This window comes from Pseudonaja textilis, chromosome 10 (assembly GCF_049901715.1).
Source record: "Pseudonaja textilis isolate UNSWEBS1 chromosome 10, rPseTex1.2, whole genome shotgun sequence".
In the NCBI taxonomy this organism is placed as follows: domain Eukaryota; kingdom Metazoa; phylum Chordata; class Lepidosauria; order Squamata; family Elapidae; genus Pseudonaja; species Pseudonaja textilis.
The window spans coordinates 10,822,332-10,844,994 of NC_141999.1; the positions used below are offsets into that span (position 1 = coordinate 10,822,332).

The following is a 22,663-nucleotide window of genomic DNA, read 5'->3' on the forward strand; positions in this document are numbered from 1 at the left end:
TTCTGTTTCATTTACCTGCACACATGAACTTTTGGGTGATGCCGTCTTGCTTGTTCTTATTTTAATTTGGCACATCAAATTTGGAGCTTCTAATTGTGTAATTTTTCTAAAGTTTGCAGTTCAAATCAGTGACAGGTAAAACATGTTACTTCTACAGAAGGAACTTGAACTATGGATGTTTTCTTTGGGCTTGAAGCCAAGAAAGAATTAGGTACTTAAGATAGCTTGATTTTTCTTAATGCTATACCCCTTGCTAATGGATGCTTGGCTCTTTCGCTTTGCAGAATGGACAGGCAGCTCCAGAGGAGAGAAAAGAGGCTTTGCCAAAGGTAAGACTCCAGATGTTTTTTTAAAAAACTGCGCTTTATAGCATAATATTTCCTGCTCAATATATTTGGCCTGTGTTTGTACCATCCATATTTTTTCTAATGTTTATGGTTTTAATAGATATCTGAATTACACTGTTTTATTAATGATGTTGTTTTAATTGGTGGTTGGTAGCTACCCAGAGCTCAATATAAGGTGGGTGGCTATATAAATATTTTAAATAAATAAATATGTTTTGGAGGACCAGTTTCCATCAGCAGATGAGAAAAGGACAAAGTAGTTTCATTATCAAGATGAGGGAGAAAGTTTCCTAAACTTTAATTTAAAACAGAGGTCTCCAAACTTAGCAACTTTAAGACGTGTGGACTAGCTGGCTGGAGAATTTTGAGAGTTGAAGTCCACACATCTTAAAGTTGCCAAATTGCCAAGTTTGGAGACCCCTAGTTTAAAAGATGCTAACTACAATTTTGTAAACAACAAACTAATAGACTCAAGGTCCATCCCACCCCTGAAAGGACCTAATGGTAAAGACTGCAACGAAGACACCATTAAAGCCAACCTCTTTAACACATTCTTTGGCTCAGTATTTGTAAACAGCAATGGATCATGCCCAGTATTTCCTAATCGAACCACAGACAACTACAATGATCTAATACATATCGATTTTACAGAAGACAATGTTGAAAAAGTACTATGCAATCTAAAACCAATGGTATATAAGGTGAGCGTGAATTTGATTTAGGTCTGTAAAAAAAGATGTAACCCGGGGCTAAGCCACTTTTCAAAAGAAGTCTTATGATTTATGTTTTGGTTAGCTATGTTTGATTGTAAATTAATAAAACCTTGGAGGAATAAAACTAAAGGGAGAGAAATTTAGACTGTCTACTATTGACCTCACCCCTTTCCTAAGAGGTCTGTAGGGGGCGTGCATAAGCACACCAACATGCCTACCGTCCCTGTCCTATTGTTTCTTTTATTTTTTTATTTTTCTTATATGTATCCATGTATTCATAACTATGTTTTTTACTTATACCTATTATCTTGTGAGCAATTGACAAAAATAAATAAATAAATTAAATAAATAAAAAATTAAACTTTTTTTTCAACCTCGATTGAAGGAAAGCAAAAATAATCCTCCATATGTACCAAAAGATCCTATTTCCTCATCTATGCAGGTAGTTTTCATCTTATAGCAGTTCATTTAGTGACCAAAGTGACGACAACACCTTCTTTTCTCTAGATTGGCCAAACCCGAATCCTGCAACTGTTGTTCATAGGTTTTTAATCTCCAGGTCTGTAATCATTTTAGTTGCCTTTCTTTGCAATTGGGACCAGAATTTTCAATGCTAAACAAAGTTAAGTGAGTTTAGCAGTTGTTTAGCAAATCATACAATTATTAAACAAATCTGGCCCTCCCATTGGCATTGCATGTCAGAAGCCAGGTGGGAAGGTCTCAGATGGCACTCACATGACCCCAGGACATTGCAGTGGTCGTAAACACACGTTGGTTGCCAAGTGCCTGAATTTTGACCACATGACCATGGGGAAGCTGCAACCACTGTAAGTGTAACTTGGAATGGTGCTAAACGAGTGGTTGTAAATCAAGGACTACCTATACAGTGTTTCTCAATCTTAGAAACTTTTAAGATGTGTGGACTTCAACCCAGAACTCCCCAGCCAGCATGATTTAGGGCAGGACCAGAAACAATGGTTGGAAACTAACCAAAGAGAGAAGCAACCTGGAATTAAGGAGAAACTTCCTAACAGGGAGGACAATTAACCAGTGGAACAGCTTGCCTTCGGATGTTGTGGGTGCTGCATCAATGGAGGCTTTTATGAAGAGACTGGACAGTCACTTGTCTGAGATGGTATAGGTTCTCTTGCTTGAGCAGGGAGCTGGACTAGAAGACCTCCAAGCAGGGGTGGGATTCTACCAATTTGCACCTATTCGCTAGAACCGGTTGTTAACATTCTAAGCAGTTCGGAGAACCGGTTGTTAGAAGAAATTACTGGCCTAATCCTGTAAGGAAGGCAGGAAGGAAACATTCTGGTGTTGCTTACAGAAAGGGCCTCTCCATTAACCCTTATTGCATTCTTGGCAGGAATAGACTTCCTGTCTCAGGAACTTCTCTAGAGTTTTTTCCCCCTCCTTTGCTGGTACTTTGCTTGTTTTGGAGTGACCATACAAAGTTACAGTGGCACTGAAAAAAGTGACTTATGACCATTTTTCACACTTATGACTGTTGCAGCATTCCCACAGTCATGAGAGGCCAGGCGAGGAGATGCGTGCCTCAATATGAGTTATATTGAGTTGGCCACGCCCAGCCAATAACATGACCAACAAGCTACATCCACCCAGTCATATGACCACCAAGCCACGCCTACCAACTAAGCCACGCCCACAGAACTGATTGTTAAAAAAATTGAATCCCAGTCCTGCCTCCAAGGTCCCTTCCAACTCTGATTATTCTATTCCTATCCCTGTTCCTGTTCCTGTTTCCATTCCATTCCATTCCATTCTATTCTATTCTTCTAATTTCTTAACATCTTAAAGTTGTCAAACTGCTGTGGTACATAAACTATGGTACTTGGCCTTTTTTTCCTGCAGCAGCTGTGCACTTTTTCCCAATAAAAGGCAGATTTGGATGTCAATATGCCCATCCAAAAGATGTACGGCTGTCTGTTTTTCATCAGGAATTTAGTACTAAAATCTGCCTGTCTTGTCTGTAACTCTTTCTCTTTCACATAAATATTGTCAGGATTATTAGAAATGGCTTTTCTTTTGAGAAATTCTATTCTATGAATTCTGGATGTTGCAAGACTCCACTGGCCTTTACAAATACTTTCATTTCCCTTGTAAAAGTTGCTTCACCCCTTTGTTCTAAAACAAGAAAATGGTAGGATCAACTGTGCTTCTGATGGAGAGAAACAGAGGCAGCTTATCTTGCTGGATGTCAGAGCAAGGATGATCAATAAGATTTTGAAGATTAGAGCAGGGACATCCTGGGGAGGGGCTTTAGATAGATAGATAGATAGATAGATAGATAGATAGATAGATAGATAGATAGATAGATAGATAGAAAGAATTCTTTATTGGCTGTGTGATTGGACACACAAGGAATTTGTCTTGGTGCAAATGCTCTCAGTGTCCATAAAAGAAAAGATACATTCATCAAGAATCATCAGATATAAGACTTAATAAAACTCATAGGGTACAATAAGCAATTAAATCATTCTAGGAAACAGTCAATATAAATCGTAAGAATACAAGCAACAAAGTTATAGTCATACAATCACAGGTGGGAGGGGATGGGTGATAAGGAGTGATGAGAAGATTAATGGTAATAGTAGTGCAGACTTTGTAAATGTTTGGACAGTGTTGAGGGAATTATTTGTTTAGCAGAGTGATGGTGTTCGGGGAAAAACTGTTCTTGTGTCTAGTTGTTCTGGTGTGCAGAACTCGATAGCATTGTTTTGAGGGTAGGAGTTGAAGCACTTTATGTCTGGGATGTGAGGGGTCTGTAAATATTTTCACAGCCCTCTTTTTGACTCTTGCAGTATACAGGTCCTCAATTGAAGGCAGGTGGGTAGTAATTGTTTTTTCTGCAGTCCTAATTATCCTCTGAAGTCTGTGTCTGTCCTGTTGGCAGAGCCAAGCCAGACAGTTATAGAGGTGCAGATGACCGACTCAATAATTCCTCTGTAGAACTGTATCAGCAGCTCCTTGGGCAGTTTGAGCTTTCTGAGTTGGCGCATTTATGAAATGATTCAGGTCTGCTTTTCTTACCTCTACATGGCAGGTGTAAATGGAAAAAAAGAACTTCCCCATGAGATCCCTGGATTAAAGTAGTATAGTTAAAATGCCAATTGTTTAATGAAAGTTGAACACTGACTATATTCTATATTTATTCTATGATATATTCTACATTTATTTTCCCCAACTATTCACACGGGATGATAGTCTTCTCATAAGGATTTTAGTCTTGTGCTGTTGTGTGTGTGTAAGTTGTAGTTTTGGGGGGAGGGGGAGGCTTCAGTTGCACGATGTGGACTGTCACCTTGATTTTTTTGATCCCCCTGCCCAGCAGGAACCCTCCGTCCCTCCATGAAGCCTTAGTGAGCTGCTGCTGTGCAGAGGAAAAGTAGCAAGTACCAAGCATGGGCATCAACTTCAAGGTCTTTTTAAAAATTGGTCATTTTATTCTGCTTACTTTTTTCAAATGCAGCGAACAAAAATGATGCTTTTAAAAAAATGACCATACATCTTTTGGACATTTAACATCCAAATCTGCCTTTTATTGGGATAAAGTGCCTGAGCCTCTCGGAAGCTGCAGCCAAAGCATAAATCTGCTGACAGAAGAGCAAGAACTTCCAAGCAACTTGATCTCTGACTGTTATCCGATAGATGTTGTAATGTTGGCTGCTTTGAAAAAAAAAAAGGTTTTATGAAATCATGAAGCCACCCTGGAGACTCCAGGCTTATTCTTGCTACTTTGGTGATTGGGAGTATCACCTGCCTTTTGCTTCCTTTGTAGCATTTCTTCAATTCACCAACCTTGTTGGTTAACCAACATTCTTAAGAGTCTCTCAGATCTACTCAAACTCTGTTGTTGCAGACTATGATAACAGAACCAGGAAAGCCTGGCAGAGAATCTATGCTAAAGAGAATCAGAGTGGGATAATCTTGAGCTTTTCCTCACCTTCTCCTCTCTTTCAGACTTGAGTTTACAAAATAATCATTAAATTCCTTCTTCAAGGTCATCTCCATACTCCCATACACAAAGAGGAGGTAAGTTTTAAAAGCAAAGTTCCAGGCTAAGGAATAGCTTATTCCAATTAAAGGTCCCTTTAGATATTGGAATTTCAATTCCCAGAATCAATGAGCATAGCTGTTGGCTCTCCTGTTTGGGAATTCCGATAGCTTGAACATATTTAAGAGGTACTGCACCAAAATCTGGCACAACTTCTGGGATTGAAACAACACAGTCAGTAGTTTTTCAGAATGCAATTACTCCTCAGTAGATGTATGATCAAGTATAAAATATAGTATTTGCTGTATATTTCCTGAGAATATCTTGTGATTTCTAAAAGGTGGTAGAAAAGCTGTTTGCTTGGGGGTAAAAACATCATTGCAGGGCATGTTTTAAGAGCTGCCATTTTCTAAAAAACCGAGTTTCCTTTCTTGCAAACTCTTCTTCACTTCTCTGCATCAGTTTTCTCCTTGAGGGCAAGGAGCTGGCCCTCAAGGAGAAAAGTGAGGAACTGGGAGTGGGCGCCTTCGATCTTTATCCAAAGCGCCTACTCCCAGTTGTCATTCTTTTGAAGCTGTGCCTATTCTACCTTTCTGAATCTGCTCAGAGACCCAAACAATCAATTTCATAAATTTCATAATACGATGGACATCTCCCTGGCTTTATTTTCCTGGCATGGTTAAGTAAGGTATACTTCTGGAGCAGAATTCCCCAAAGTAAATGGGCAATATTGCAGTTCTATAAGATACTAGATGTTATGTATACATAGTAGATCGATGTGGATGCCAGAAAGAACCATCACGAAAGAAACCCCTTTGGTAAAATAATTACTTCAAACATGGATTGTGTGTTCCATGAGTGAGACAGTTATTGCAATGATGGGATGCCAGTGCTACATAAATTTGCTTCAAAAAGGAGAAGGGTGCAAAATTGCTAGGACAAGATTTATTAGGTATCCCCCCTGGATTTATAGCTCTTAATTCCACTACTTGAAAATGGGAGCCTCTCTATCCTGTATTTTCTTTGTTTTGGGGCGGGTGCATTTATATCGGTATTGAGTCCTGGTGACTATTTGGACATGTCCTCACAGTTTTCATAGCAAGGTTTTGAAGTTGGCCACTACCTCCTTCCTAGGGCTGAGAGGGAGTGATTGGCCCAAGGACATTGAGTTGGCTTTGTGCCTCAGGCAAGGCTAGAACTCACCGTTTCCCGGTTTCCAGCCTGCTCCCTAAGCCACTTCATCAAATTGCATCTCACTTTCGTTATCTATGGAAGTGCTACCATGCTTAGTAATGGCTGCTTCATACATATTTTGTATATGGTCTGGCTGCACTATTGAACCAGCATTTAGGGCATGTTAGTTTTCAAGTCTGATGGAGCAAAGCTGCCTGGGACCTTGCTTGGGAAATGTGTCCAACCAACCCCAGGGAGAAATGTTTTCTTAGCCACCATCATCAAGCTATGCTGAAGCTCACCTGGTGGCAGACAACTTGGACATTTGCTGTGCTGGTTAAACTGAAAACCTGTGTCCAGGACCAGATTCACCCAATATATGAAGCCAGCCATTGATCATAAGCGCAATGGTTGGAATAATGTGATATTCTAAGCTGTCCACTTTTCCTCAGCTCTCATTATAGCTTAGAGAGACGGGACAGTTGTAGAAGAGACAGTAGTCATTTTATTGCATTTATATACAGTATACATTGTTCCCCATGTATACATTGCCCCATCATTGGGGAACTCAAGGTGGCTTCTATGGGGGTGTCCTAATTTCACCCATATAACAGCAGGGAAGCTGAGCTGAGACTGATGGCTCAACTTCAATTTCACTCCATGGTTCAGTGACGACTTGAACTGAGTCTCCCGCACTTCAGCCATTACGTTACGCTAGCTTTTGTTCTGATTTCTGTTACCAGAGTCCTTTTCCAGCTGGATATTGAGCCTTAGGTCTCTTCCTGGCAAAGCGAATACTTTCCCATGTGGACAGTCTGTCTGAGAAGGATTTGTCTGTTGCCAGAAAAGTCAAGAAACTGCAATTGTGAGATCAATGGCCCCTTTTTTCCATGCATGGAATCACGAGAATGAAATAAAAGATTCTGAGTATGCAGCCGCCTCCTACAGATCCAAGGCTCGTAGCCCATCATCTGCTTCCTGGTACTAGATTGGATTTTTGAAGAAAACAAGACACCAAATGAATTTTTCAGCCTTTCTAAACCCGAATAGAGTCAGCATCAGAACTCTCATCAGTCTGTACGTAACAAAGCAGTTGGTTTCTTTTTCCTTAATGTTTTCTGTGTTCTTGGACATGCACCCCTGCTCCCTCCCAAGGCTCTTTGCCATTAATCCTTGGCATGAAATGGTAAACTCTTCAGTGCCATTAAATAGATATTTCAGTCCTCTGCTCTCTGAGCTACAGACTCCAATTAATAATTGAATAAGGATCAGCTTTCAAAGCACTGCATTCCGTATAACCAGCTTGGGTTTGTTTTCTTTTCTTTTTCCTGACATTGTAAAAATAATTCAGCTGCACAATTGTGCAGCTTCTGCATATTCTGAAATCTCTAAAGTAGTTTTTTTTTTTTTTTTGCAAAAGTGCATTCAGATTTTAAAACAAAACGAAAAGAAACTTTTATTGATTCTGGGTCTCCTATCTCAGCATTGCCCAAGCTCAACCTGGCTTTGCCTTCAGGCCTGAACAAGTGCTATCACACCCTGAAATTAAGCAAGTTTAATGCTTGATCCTGCCCACGCCATCAGGGGTGGGAATTCTACCAGTTTGCACCTATTCGCTAGAACCGGTTGTTCACATTCTAAGCAGTTCAGAGAACCGGTTGTTAGAAGAAATTACTGGCCTAATTACTGGCGTTGCTTACAGAAACTGCCTCTCCATTAACCCTTATTACATTCTTGGCAAGACTAGACTTCCTGTCTCAGGAACTTCTCTGGAGGTTTTTTCCCCTCCTTTGCTGGTACTTTGCTTGTGTGGAGTGACCATTCAAAGTTACAATGGCACTGAAAAAGTGACTTATGACCATTTTTCACACTTACGACTGTTGCAGCATCCCCACAGTCATGAGAGGCCAGGTGAGGAGATACGTGCCTCGATGTGAGTGATATTGAGTTGGCCATGCCCAGCCAATAACATGACCACCAAGCCATGTCCACCCAGTCACATGACCACCAAGCCACACCCACAGAACTGGTTATTAAAAAATTTGAATCCCACCCCTGCACACCATTAACATCAAGGTATCATTGGACGCTTCCCTGTTGCATCCCATGGCTGCAAAAAAAAGAAAAAGGGCTGTTATTGTCTAGTGGGGACTGTAAATCCCTCCCCATTACTGTATATATAGCAAGCAAAAATCACTTTTCAGAGGCCTGTACTATTATAACTCCCACCAATTTAGTAAATCCTTAGTAAATTATAAATATTTTTTTCTGGGAGGGAGGCTTCTGCTCTCCAGATATCATACCAAGATCCATTCCCCAACATATCACCTCACACGCTTTTTCCTGATAGAAGAGAATATTGGTAATTCAGGAATGAACTGTGGGGTCCTTGGTGTTCTCTGAGCTTGGTTGTTTTATGCAGATATTTCATTACTAAAGTAGTTGGGGAATAAAATGTCTGCAAGAAGACAACTAAGCTCAGAGCACCAAGGACCTCCGGCATTTTTCCCTTTGTCAGAGCAAATTGGAGTTGGCATTCCTGATAAACAACAAGATTTGCAGTTCTACCTCTGATAATCAAATTCAGTCAACAGAGTACTTAAGTTAGTTACTCGAGCACTTTTATTGCACTGGGGACAAATCTTGATACCCACAGATCAAGGAGCGTTTCTAAGTGTTGTATTAGCTGTTGTTAGATGTCAAAAGAAAGAGGGTTATATAAGAATTGATTACCTGTTAAGAATATTGAATAAGCATCAAGAGAACTGGAGCCTTCTGTGTTTTTAAAGAGCAATAACAACGTATCTTGAATTTCAGCACATGGAGGATGCACAGGCTAGCAGTCTGAGCTCTTTTTGTGGGAGAAAAATGATTTCATTATGATTTATTTTTCCAGGTAATATTTTAATCTTCGGAGCCCCCTTTTTCATTTGTGTGTGGCAATTGGGAAATGAGAGAGGGAAGTTAAGCACAAAAACATTTTGGTCCCAATCCGGTTCTCTTCATTTCTTTTATACCCCAGCCAAATCAATAACAGTTTTCAGCTGGAATGTAACTTAGGCCAAATTCCTGTTTGTTTTAAAGGGAGCATCTGGTGTAGCATTATACTACTGGTTCTCCCGGTGAATTTGCATGTCTTAAATTATGTGCCTGCATATAATAGAAAAATGTGCAAGAGCAGGGGAGATGAATTCCACTATACAGGGAATCTTCGACCTACAATGATTTGTTTATCAACCATTCAAAGTTACAACGATACACTGGCACTGAAAAAAAGTGACTTATGAATGGTTCTCATATTTATGACCGTCACAGCACTCCCTATGGCGCTTTGATCGAAATTTGGGTGCTTGGCAACTGACATGCATTTATAACATGCATTTTTCAACAGCCCTTACCTGCCCAAACATGCAGAACCCAGAAAGACCACAGAGATTTTGCTCGTGCTGATTTTCATGGATATAGAAGTTACAAGACTTTTCTGCAGAAATAATTTCCCCAGGTGTTTCCAATATATTTTCACCTATGAATACATAATTTATTCTCTTTCCTATATGCTTTAAAAAGGTGGGGGTGTCCCAATAATTGTTCATTGCTGACACTTAAGATCCTTCTAATTGCCAGTGATTAAATGCTTCTGAAAATTGTTGATAAAGCTACACCTCTGTCAACTCTGCCTGATACAGCCAATACAGTAGTCTATCTGAGGTAAATGGGCTGGATGTTTTTAAAAGATGTGTGGGATTATGAGTCCCATTATCCTGAGCCAGCAGGTGTCAAGAAGAAGATGATTGGAGATCCCCCAAAACATCTGTAGGGCACCATATTGGGAAAGGGTTCTATACCTTTTGTGATAGCTGCTCCAGCATGAGGCTAACGCAATGATTTTGAAATGCTCATGCTGTTATTACATTATGGTATTTACTGAATGAGGAATTAGATGTAATAGCTTCCTGCAGTCTTGAAAGGTAATATTGGAACACCCTCCTTCCTCTCCTGCATTCTGAGCTGTTTCAAGGTCAAAAACATAATGAGTGTGAAGAAAATGTATACCTTCATGGCTTGGTAACTGCTGATGCCTTTTGTTTTCAGCAGATTCATGTTCTACTGTAGAATAGCCTTCCCCAATTTTAACACTTTCCAGATGTGTGGGCTGGAATTCCCAGAAGTTGGAAATTCTGGGAGTTATGTCGTTCGGAGATAGCTAAGTTGGGAGAGCCACTGTTGGGAGTCTAAGGGTTTTAGAAATGGCATCGATAGTATTTCAACCATTGTTAGGCCTGGTCACTTTCACAGAAGACTTCTGCGCAGTTAGTCCTCAGTTGAAACTGTACTGTGGTGTGGTCAGTAAACAAGGCGTCATGTGACCACAACTAATTTCACAACTTTTTTGCCACTGTTGTTCAGCAAATCACCGCCAATGTCCTTAAGACAGACATTGCATGACACCAACTTGCAATCTTCCCTGTTGGCTTCCCCTATTTATAACTCAGAGTTGACACAGGGGCTCCTTGGTGTTCTCTAAGCATGGCTGTTTTCTTGCGGACGTTTCATTACCCAAACTAGGCAACATCATCAGTGCTAGTCCTAGCACTGGTGATGTTACCTAGTTTGGGTAACAAAACAAGCAAAACCCTTTAATTTGAAGAACATTTGCTTCATTTACAATGAAGTCTTTAATAAAACCCATAAAACATGTTTCAAAAGCATGCGCTTGTTAAAACTGTGTGAACACAGGGCAGGAATCCCACCCAGAGAGAAACATCCAGTAGTACCAGGGAACTGAAGGCACTGTAACCTCTGGTGACCCTGGAAGCTTATGAGGCGCAACATAACCATGCAGTAATTCAACAGGGAAGGAATTCCACAGCCAGGGCATTTCTGTGGAGAAGGTTCTCTAGTCAGGTGCCCCTAAAGGGCTGGCAGATGTGACACTCCCCTCCCCTAAGGATGGGCATTTCCATCCTATAATGGAGCCAGCTATCTGCCAGCTATCCAGGCTCTCAGTCATGCTGGGCTTTGTAAAAGGATCTTGCCTTTTGCATATTAGCAAAGTGGCAGCCAGGGAAGTGGCCTCAGGACAGGTGTGGTATTTCACTATAAGCTGCCTTCTTGGGGAGCTGAACAAGCTGCCTTCTTGGGGAGCCTTCTGCACCAGCCAGACTTCTGGCCTTGGTTGTTCTAAGTCAGGGGTTCAAACTGGATGAGGGCCGGATCAGCCTTGTACTTCTCTGCAGGGGGTGGGGTGGGGAGACCGGACAGGCACCTCCTGCAGAACCCTGCCGGCCAAAACGGGGCATGGGGCTCCCCACTCACGCCCCCCCCCCCCCGGTGCCCTGTTTTGGCTGCCAGAGGCACCAGGCCTGGTCCTTTGCTATTTCCAGGCCGGTCCAGCGGGCAAGATTTAAGCACCACACGGGCCAGATTCGACCCTCAGGCCTTGAGTTTGACACCCCTATTCTAAGTAGTCCTTGACTTAACAACTATTCATTTAGTAACTTTTTGAAGTTACAACAGCACTGAAAAAAGTGACACGACTGTTTTTCACACTTATGAACGTTGCAGCATCCCCATTGTCCTGTGATCAAAATTCAGGCGCTTAGTGATTGGCATGTTTCTGACAGTTGCAGCACCCTGTGATCACGTGATCCTTTGTAACCCTCCCACCCAGTTTCTGACAAGCAAAGTCGATGGGGGAAGCCACATTTGCTTAACAACCTCATGACTCACTTAACAATGGCAGTGATTTGCTTAATAACTGTGGTAAAAAATGGTCATAAAATGAGGAACAATTCATTTAACAACCACCTCGCTAGGCAATAGAAAGTTGGGGCTTAATTGTGGTCGAAAGTCGAGGGCTACCTGTATTGGAACACCTCAAAATGAGAGTCCCGTAACTGAAGAGGGAGAAAAATCTGCCACACACAATGGAAGTCCAAACTTCCATGTCTGGCTTTTCTGATGGTTATCTTGAACGCCTCCACGAGTCAAAGGAGGCCAATTTCTGGTGTGATCAAAAGTCATTTCCTAGGCTTTTACACTCTTAAATTGCATGATGGCTATTTCTTTGCCCCTGGTGTCTTATTCTGCTGCCCTATTTTCAAGCTAGTTGGCTATGCAACGAGGCTAGAAAGATAATGTGTCCTGTCTCTTCTTTTTTTTTAAAAAAGGAAAGCTTTTAGCCAGAAAGCTTTTAACAGCCATTTTCTTGATTTGTGGCTACGTGCAGAGGCTAGGGACTTTGGTTGCAACCATCAGGGCTCCAGGCCTTCTCCTTTCTTTGGTTGGGTTGTATCTCTGCGGTGGCTGTCATGCATGCTTTTTAGTCCCACCTATCAATGCAGGCTATATATGTCAGTTGGTCTTTTTATTGGTTTAAATAATGCAAGATTACGTAGGTGAGGTCACTGAACACAGGCAAGCAGAAACTTGATAGGCACAAAAGTACAAACAGTCCTCGTCTTATGTCCCTTTGGTTAACAACTGTTTGAAGTTAATGTGGTGGTGGAAAAAAAGCGACTTAACAACTGGTCCTTCCATTTATGACCGTTGCAGTCACAAAATCAAAATCCAGGCAATTGGCATGTCTTTACGGTTGCTGCGTAAAAGGGATTTCCACCTCTATGACTTGTGGGTGGAATCAGACTGGACTTTGGACCCATTGGCTTATCCCAGATCACCTCAGACCCAGTTTACATAGGGGGCCATATATTTGACCTAGCCTTTACTTTGTAGCATTTACGGACATGACTTGAAGGTGGAACAAATTAATATCAGCCATTCTTTTGGTGTGAGCAAATCACTTCCTTGTCACCATCAGGTTCGTTGGTGCCACCAACCACCTCTAAGAGATAGGACTAGTTGGAAGAGCCTGTCCTAGGTGCCTCATGGGATGTTCTTGGATTTTAGAAGGTGTTTGGTCCCTCACTCTGCCTGGCCCCTGACGTTAACTCAGCTTCCTCCCTATAGACATTTAGAGGGGACTGTGAAGACGATCCTCTTCCATAGAGTCTTCCTGCACAAACAACTGGAAAGGTGATTCAGCAAGGAACAGCCGGTTTAAAGTTGATTTCCTGTGGTAGGGTAACTGAGAATAACTTTTCGGATATGATTTTAAAATTCCTGGGTCATTGCCTTTGAGCGATTGTAGGACTTCAGTGTTTTATGGCACGGGGTAATCCTCACTTAAGAACCACAAGCCTGGAAGTTCTGCTGTAAGTAGCTGTGGGTCAATAAGTGGGTCGCCATGTAACCTGACTTGATTTTACAACCATTTTTATGATAGTTGTAAAGTGAGCCATCATGGTTGTTGAGCAAACCATGTAGTCATTAGGTGAATCCATCCACGTTCAGATCCATTCTAAATGCAGCTGGTTTTTCTCTTGAATTTTGTGTAGAATTTCTGTTTATTCTTTTTTTATTTATTCCCCCCCCCTTCCCCGCCCCCCATGGTTCTCTGGTTTTGTTCTCTGGACATAAAATTTTTCTGGATGGAGGCTATGGCGGATCTTCAGTTCGCAACGGCGAATTCTTTGAAACAAAGTTTGCAAGCCCTTTTCTTTAGACTGCGGAGTTCTCCTGCTCCCTAGAGGATTGTACTGTCACTACAGTGGTTCATTACCATTTGTGTCAAGCTACGTTAAGAAATGGAAGTTTCCCTGCTTTGGGGAAGTTGGTGTTAATCAATTTTTGCCCAATCCAGTCTAACCTCATGTTGAAATATTGACTGGATATCTTGTGTAAACAAGTAAAAGAAACTGGAATTTGCAACCGTGCACATTTGATGAGTGTTAGGAACCCTTTGGAACATCTGACAATGAGAACAGTTAATAGCTTGCCTTCAGAAGTTGTGAGTCGGCCATCACTACAGGTTTCTGAGAAGAAATTGGACAGCCATTTGTCTGAAATGGTGTAGAGTCTCTTGCTTGAACAGTGGGTTGGACTAGAAGATCTCTAAGGTCCTTTCCAACACTGTCATTCTGTTATCTTACACTCTAAGGCAGGGGTCCCCAAACTTGGCAACTTTAAGACTTGTGGACTTCAACTCCCAGAATTCTCCAGCCAACATAGAAGTCCACAAGTCTTAAAGTCACCAAGTTTGGGGACCCCTGCTCTAAGGTAAGATTTCCCCCCACCCTCCTATCCTCCCACAAGAGCCCAAAGACGACCTGGCTCTGCCAATTGACCCGGAGACAGAATGTGAAAGTTCCACATTGCAGGTAGCTGGATTGATGGCAGACTCTACCACTCTGCCACCCGCTTGCTTCTGCTTTGCACCCCACCCATCCATCTTTTTGGCTATCATGTTGATGTATTATTCTCACTGTGTTCCTTTGCCATTGTTTATTTTATTCTATTATTTTACTTCCATTCTGTTTATACTCCTTTCATTTTTCTTCCTTTTTATTATTGTAAACCTCCTTGAGCAGTCCCATGCCAAGACAGGGGCAATATATTTAACAAATAAAGAAATAAATTCGTCTGGGGAAGGCTGAGAAGACTTTGCAGTGTGGTGATGATGATGGTGATGGAAATCACCATGGAAGCTTTCAAAGGGGGATTTGAATCTATACAAAACACCTGAGCAAATTTGGAATGAAGAGTTGGCTGTGGGCTCTCTGACAAAACATTGGTCGTTTTCTAATGCAGAAGGCAATTTTGTAGTGTTCCCCCTCAGGGGCGGCCCATGGCTGCTAACACACTTTTGACCATTTTCTTATTCCAAAAGCAACAGAATGCAACCACTCACCATTTTTCCTCCTATGATTCTAAGACATTTTTGAAAATAAAAAAAGTTCCAGGCAATCAACCTTGATAGTTTCTGTTTTAAAATTTAAATAGGAACTGAGGTAGGTAATAAAGCAAGGGCCAATGAAGGTGCATGGGATGGGAGACTTTGGATTTGTGATATTACTCTATCAAATCAATATCGGTTGTTTTGGAACAAGGGTGACCCCTTTCTCCCCCGCTAATGAGTGGCTTGACAGTCACCAAGTTGTGCATTGTGCGAAGAAGACTATGCTGGATTGCCTGAAGAAACTTGGGCTGAAACAGCATGTCTTTATGTAACCATCATCTGTTATTCTTCCAAGGTGGGACTAAGGCTGTACCATTTCAGTTGAAGAGGCAGGATTCTAATTCTGAATATTGCTTCTTGCTGCAAATCAAAGCTCCACAAACACAAAAAACAAGAGAGCTTAGTGCAACAAAGAGGAACACTGGAATCAAACCAGTTGGGTCTCCTGGTTTTCTGGTTATGCAAAGGGTATTCAAAAATGTGATTATTCCCTCCCCCCACATCTCAAGTGGTATGCTCCTTACTCTGCTGCATGTATAGACTAGGCCAGAGTTCTTGAGTAACACTTTGTGTATATTTGTATGTGTATGTGTACAGAAAATTGTCAGGAATGTGGAACTGCCCAGCTTTTAACAACAAAGCAGAAGTACAAGAGAGGACTTGTGGTGCGTTCTCACTTCCTGCTGCAATTAGTTGCTAATCTGAAACTCTGCCTTGTGACTTTAGTTTTCTTTCATGTCGTTCATCAGCCAGGCTGGGCTACTGAAGAAGGAGCTTTACCATCTCTTTTAAACACATGTTGAAAATTCCTTGCGTTGTTTAAAAAAGATTTTTATCCTATCTTTATTCTTTTATAAGTAACTCAAGGCGGCAAAAATATACGATGCTCCCTCCTCCTATTTTCCCCACAGCAACAAATCTGACAGGTGGGTTGGGCTGAGAAAGAGGGACTGCCCCAAAGTTATCCAGCTGGCTTTTGTGCTTAAGGCAGGACTAGAACTCACGGTCTCCTGGTTTCTGAGCCAGCACCTTAACCACAACACCCAAATGGCTCTCCATTCATGGCATGAAGAGGGTTGAGTCTCTTTAATATTGCAAATGTTAGATATTTGACAGTAGGATTGGTTCTTGCTTATCCAAAGCAAATAGACCACAACCCATTGATGCTTGTCCCTATATTTGGCCCTGGTGGTTATGGGTCCACCATAAAGCACTTGTGTTGAGTGTGACATTCATAACTGTTCACAGGAAGGACAAGTGGGGGCATACAACATGTTCACCATATTACTATAATGCAATGAGCGAATGAGATAACTTGCATTGGTTGCGTGGCACAAATTGACAAATAACATAATTAGAATAATTTATGCATATCTATCATGATGCCCATGATACAATCATGGCTTGTACAGGATGTCTGTGGTGTTACTGGATTGGTAGAAACTTTATTTCTGATGTTTCCTGTCAGTTTGTTTAGGATAGGGAAGGCATATACAAAAAGGTGTATATTAAAATCCTGCCAACTAACCTGTGATAAGGGAAAATAAACCATATGGAACCAAGTTTCCAGCCCTTCAAGAACTGGTTATTATATCTACAAAATGATTCTAGGATAGATCTGGGATGATAATACGAATTGACATAAAAACAAACTAAGTAAAATATGATCATTTTGTAAAACATGAATGAATAAAAGTATAGTCAAATGATTGATTAACAATATTAATATATTTAATATTTGATTGAAAATACAACATTATATACAATGTAATTATAATTGAAGAGTATGAAATGGAAGCAAAAAACAATTTGTAAACCAACCGGCACACTGTATGTACATATATAGAAGATGACTTGATGTTTTTATGTTTTGTTTGTTTATGTTTGTTTTAAAAACCAATAAAAATTCTATAAAAAAAAAGAAGTGGTTCCCACTCCCAAATTTCCTCAGAGTGTTGCCAGCAATAGGCAGATGCTATTTGTGATCTGCTGGAGTTCACACCTTTTGAAAAAGAGCTTCCTTCCTGTGGCAACTTTCTTCCTCGTAATAAGAGATTGAGACATAAATAACTTCTTTTGTTCATATCCATTTCATATTCCCACCAGCCCCTGTCCAAGCTACGTGGAAACAGGAATAAAGAATAATTTCTGAGGGTGGAAATGGTAATTATGATGTTTGTATCAGTAACTGTTGCAAAAAGCATGGAAAGTTGCTCTAGAAATCTTTTTCGTTTTCACATTTTCTTTTATTCTTTTCTTTTTCCCCCTACTTCTCCTTTTATGTTTCCATGCGTTATGTATATAAAATTTATTTTATATTAATTATATTAAACTGAGGGAAAAAAGAAACAGGAATACAAGATCTGGTTACAAAACCCTAATCTTCAGTCAGGTCCTGTTGGTCATACTGACTGGAACTACTGAGAATTATTATTCCTAAATTCCATAAAAAGAGACACTGTCCAGAATAGACGTTGTAGGAGGAGAAGCATTTAGTGTATTGTAGCTAAACATCAGGAGGAGTCTGATGGCATCTTTCCTGACTAGCAAATTTTGTTAAAAAGAATAGAATAGAATATAACTTTATTACCATCACAGACCAATACAGACATCACTATTTGCAATATATTAAAACATCGGGAAGGTGCCACCAGGTTCCTGATTTCTGCTAAAAATAATAAGAATGTAAAGCCCTGGCTGGCTGGAGAATTCTGGGAATTGAAGTCCACGGGTCTTAAAGTTTCCAAGGTTGGACCTCCTGAGCTAAAGTCTTGACATTTATTTTAAACTCTGCTTTAATGGGCTTATAGGCCACTTCGGTCGTAAACTATTGTGTATGATACAACACAAGTTCGCTACATAAAAATTTTCAACTTTTGATTGTCTTTAAAGTTACGAAGTCACAAAGAAGAAAATCTAGTGTTTATGCATGTTTATTTTTATTTATGCACGTTTATTTTGAATTTTATTCATTACTTATTATTTTTAGTACCCATTTCACTTTGTAACATTGTCAACCTTTCTCAGCTGAACTGCAGAGAGCTCACCAGAAAATATTGAGTTTCCAGATCTTATTTGCCACTTAGTAAGAATATAGAGTTGACCATGCTACACACACACACGCACACACACACACACTTGAAGGACACAGATAGTTGCAGGCAGAATTATTGATATGTTGATTGGCATGGCACTCATATATGTAATTAGCACTCCCACATTATTTGCTAAATGAAGTATCCCAGCAGCTTCAGTTGTTTCCATCACTGGCAAACTTATTTATTTGTAATACTTTCTCTTGTTTTCCTGACTCAAGGCAACCAAAGTAACCACTACTACTAGTAGTACCATCATCACCACCACCTTTTCTTCCACCTCTTCCTCTTCTTCCTTCTCCTCCTCCTCTTCCTCCTTGACAATGTTTTAAAAGCCCACAAACATCACACATGTTATGACCCCAGATTAATAAAGGCAAAGGGAGAAAAGCTAATTGTGCAAAATTAATGGATTACAGAAGTGTTTCTCAACCTTAGTAATTATCAGTTCTGTGGATATAAATTCCCAGAATTCCTCAGCCAACAGGTTGAGAAACACTGGAGTACAGCAAAGCCATGGGCTAAGCTTCTAATATTAACTACGGTAGGAGGAAATTCCATCTTTGCTGTCTTGCCAAGAGAGGCATCTGGCATTCTCATAGGAAATGTTCAGTAGGTTTTAGGAAGTGTTGTTTTGATCCTAAAACCACTACTGACAGGTGTAAGTTTCACACTGATCAGTAAAAGCAATGCAGAAGATTAATTTCAAATGGAAATGGCACCTTCCATTTTTCTGAATCCTGAATGTTTTTTATATTAATTGTTGTCCTTAATGATTAATACGAGATTTTCTTTGAGGCTTTCTGGAATTAGATGGCCACTTGAATGTTAAAGCGATGATGGACTGTGAGAAGTCCAGGTTTAAGTTTCAAACACATGCATGCATGCACACATACACACACATAGCAAGCGTAGGACCTTACTGGGCAATTTGACAGCCGACCAGAATTGCTTTGAAATGAGATGGATGGCTAATTAATTAGTTAATTAATTGTTTGAGGCAAATTACTGTCTCAACCCAAAGTCCCTCACAAGCTATTATGGTGGTGATGATGATGGTGGTGGTGAATGGAAGAGAGCATGCTAGGACAGATTTTGAAAGCTATATATTTATATATACATGCAACATACCCTAACTGAACTAATTCTGCCTAACTTAACTATTTTAGTCTGTGTTGGGGCCAGAGATACGTTTAATTAATGGATTTCTAACAATTGTACTGTTGCAACACAGAACACTTTTTAACACAGGGTCACAGTGGCAACCTCTCAGGCTGTTTTTAGAATTCAGATTCTCCTGGAAGGCAGGAAGCTTGTCTCGGAGAGGTTTCCTTCTCTATCACTGCTGAGTGATAATTTAGGCCTTATTAATTCACAGTATAATTTCCCAATCACGGGATAGAGGCAATCTATTCTGTACTGGCCAGATGATCTGGTTCCAAATGGGCAATAAGAATGATCTGGGAATCAAAAGAGAAATCCTATTGAGAGGAACAGGGGAAACGGGCATGTTAAGCCTGAGAAATGCTACTGCTCTTCAAGAACTTGGAAAGATGCCACCAAAAGGATAGGATGTGACCCATCATCCCAGAATTCTAGACTCCTACACAGGATGAAGACTGAACCTGGTTAAACATTTGGGAAAACATCATAATGGTAACAGCAGTTAATCTCCAGTGATCTCGTGCAGCATGCAGAGATGTGGAAAATTTTTGTGGGAGGTGCTCTGTAGAGAAGAGTTACTGCCACAGCTCAACAAACTGGGCCAGGAATGGTGGGTGCTCTCTGTTTCCATCAAACAACCTCCGAGCGATAGTCTTTATGTTGTAACACGGAGAGAGAGATGCAAATTTTAAAACAACTCTGCAGAGGCAAATGCATTGCTTCTGCAGAAATAAAATTGATCATTTGCCCACAAGGTGTCAGCATGTGGTATTTTTGTGTATCTATAGATTTATATATCTCAGCAACTGGCAGGAAAAGCATTCTGGAAACAAGGCTGTGATAAAGCACTTGCATATTATTGCCAAGAAAACTACAGGAGACATTTCTACATGAGTTTCTCCAGGAATTAAATTTGTTCACAAACTATTGTCCCTGTTTCCCTCCTCCCCTCCGCCCAAAAATAGTCACATCTCCCAATATGACCAAAGCTCTGTCTGTTTTTTATGCTCATTGCACATAAATATGGGTGGAAGATCAGTCGCAACCTTGACCTTGAAGTCTAAGTACTCTGTGGATACCTGTGAGGACTCTAGATCAGGGACCTCCAAACTTGGCAACTTGAAGACTGGTGGACTTCAACTGCCAGAATTCCCCAGACAACATGCTTAAAATCCACAAGTTTTCAAATTGCCGAGTTTGGAGACCCCTGGTCTAGATGTATATGCCCCCTACAGATACTGTCTATCCATGGTGCATGTGATAGTCCAAAAAGGGTTTCCCTACTTGGTCAATCTTGAGATGTATGGGCTTCAATCCTCAGAATTCCGCAGCCAGCATGGCCATTGCTAAAAATTATTTAAGTTGAAGTTCTTACATCTTCTTATTGCCAAGTTTGAGAAACACTGGCCTAAAACACTTGAGACACGTTCAATGCATGTCTCAATATGTTTTACCCGTTAGGTTTTACAATACTTAGGATTACAATACATACCTCTGAATCATTTATTCCAGGCCTGTTGCTTCATTTCTACTGGCAAGCTGTGAACTGTCCAGGATGTGGCTTTGAAGTATGAGAGGCAGACCCTTTCATTTTGGAACAGGCCCAGTCCTGCAATGTGATCTTTCCACTTGGCCAGTTTAAAACATTTTCATGCCATCTTCCTATGATTCTTAGATTGGTTTACAGTACAGTTTATTTTTTTTTAATGCCATAAACAGCTACTATAATAATATAATATATGAGTTGATGGTTGTGTATGAATGCATCTAAGCTGTAAACATTTTAAAAGACTATTTTAAATGGGGAAGGACCATTGGTGATTGAGTCCTACTTGGAAAAATTTCCCAAGGACTGCTGAGCAGCAGCTGTGGGTTGGTGAATTTGGTGGGTCAGATACCCCAAATGTAGAATACACAGTATCCTGGGTGGGTGTCGCATATGTTGACTGGGGAATTCTGCGGGGTGAAGTCCACACATCTCAAAGTTGCTAAGGTTGAGAAACACTGCTCTATAGCAGCCTAAAACTGGAGGAATCTAGTATAGCCTCTTTTCCGTCTAATACATTTTGTGAAAAAAGCATAAATTCATTATGAAAATGTTAGCCTTTTAATAACACTTGCTATTCTCAAAAAGTGCTGTCAAATTCCTCCAGATTTTTTTTTGTGGAAAAGTTGCTTCTGAGATTTTCCTATGTGCAAACGGAGGCATCTCCAACATCTCCAGACCCAGAATATTTTGACATGAGCAAGCTGTTTACATTTCTAGGCTTGTTCCTGATGGAAAACCGGCTCTCTGGAGCCTCAATTGTCAAATTATATCTTTGTATAAATTGCCCCAGGCCGTCATCAAGGCATTCACTGATGGGAAATCTGTCTGCATCTCTGCCAGTGAGTGTGAAAAACTGCAAGCCAGATAGATCAAGAGTAACTTGTAAATTCTTTTGTTAAAATGCCTAGGGGAATAAAAATTATTCTACTTGGCACCAGAAAGTTTTAGTTGATTCATCTTTTGATGAGGCTATTCCTCAGGATAACATAGTAGAAAATCCTTTAAAAAAAAACAGTTTGCCATATACCTTCCCAGGGGGATTAGCGTGTGATGGGTGTGAGGGGTGGGAATTGAAGTCGAAAGATGTGCACCTACAGTCATTGTTTGCAGTCTTCACTGTGAAACCTAGAGACCATTTCTTTCCCATCAGGTAAGAACAGCTGTGCTTTTGAAGTTTCTTTACCAGAATGTCAGTTTCCTGTTTTTGAACCTCTAATCTGTACTTGCAACTCTGCTTGTAACCAACACTGTGGCTTATCTGCTGATAGGAAGAGAGCTGACTTGCCCTCCTCTTCTGCTGGGAGAAGGGCACCTCCTTTGCCTGGCGACCTCAGCTTCTCAGCCGCCAAGAAAGCCCAAATGCCATTTCACCCAACTTTTGAACTGGCATGACTGCAGAATGCTGGTTTTATACCAGTTGATCCCATTGAGGGCGGGGGCGGGGTGGGGGACAATTGGTGATAATATGGGTTCGGTAGTCCTGTGCATTCCTGCTTGCCCTCTCTGTGTGTTTGCAGACCTTGTAGAGCAGCAAAGTGTTTTGTGGCTATAATGGAGCAATCATAGGTCTCCCCATGTCAGGTGCACAGCTCATGATGCTTTTTTTTAACTTTTTTTATTTATTTTGACTTTTGAGAATGAACATTTCAGAAGTCCCTCTGCAAGGGACTAAATGATAGTAATATATCGAGTGTTATGAAACATTTATACAATTGTATGGTAGCTAAAATCAGTTTCTTCAATGCTATCTGTTTTGTCTAATGGTAGGGCCAGTCCTGTACCAGCCAAGACTGATTTGGGATCAAAT

The 22,663-nt window shown here is 40.7% G+C and overlaps 1 protein-coding gene across 5 annotated transcripts in view; it reads left to right on the forward strand.

Moving 5' to 3' along the window:
- The window catches only part of RPS6KA1 (ribosomal protein S6 kinase A1), an 87,878-nt gene that overhangs the window by 17,192 nt on the left and 48,023 nt on the right, over window positions 1-22,663 (forward strand). For 3 of the 5 annotated variants that reach the window (XM_026702546.2, XM_087939678.1, XM_087939682.1), the window contains exon 2: window positions 285-329. The exons of 1 other annotated variant lie outside the window; for it this stretch is intronic. In XM_026702546.2, the coding sequence (XP_026558331.2) occupies window positions 285-329 (45 nt within the window). Of the gene's footprint in view, window positions 1-284; window positions 330-21,967; window positions 22,007-22,663 lie in introns of those variants that run through there. One more of the 5 variants, XM_087939681.1, reaches the window with a different exon arrangement.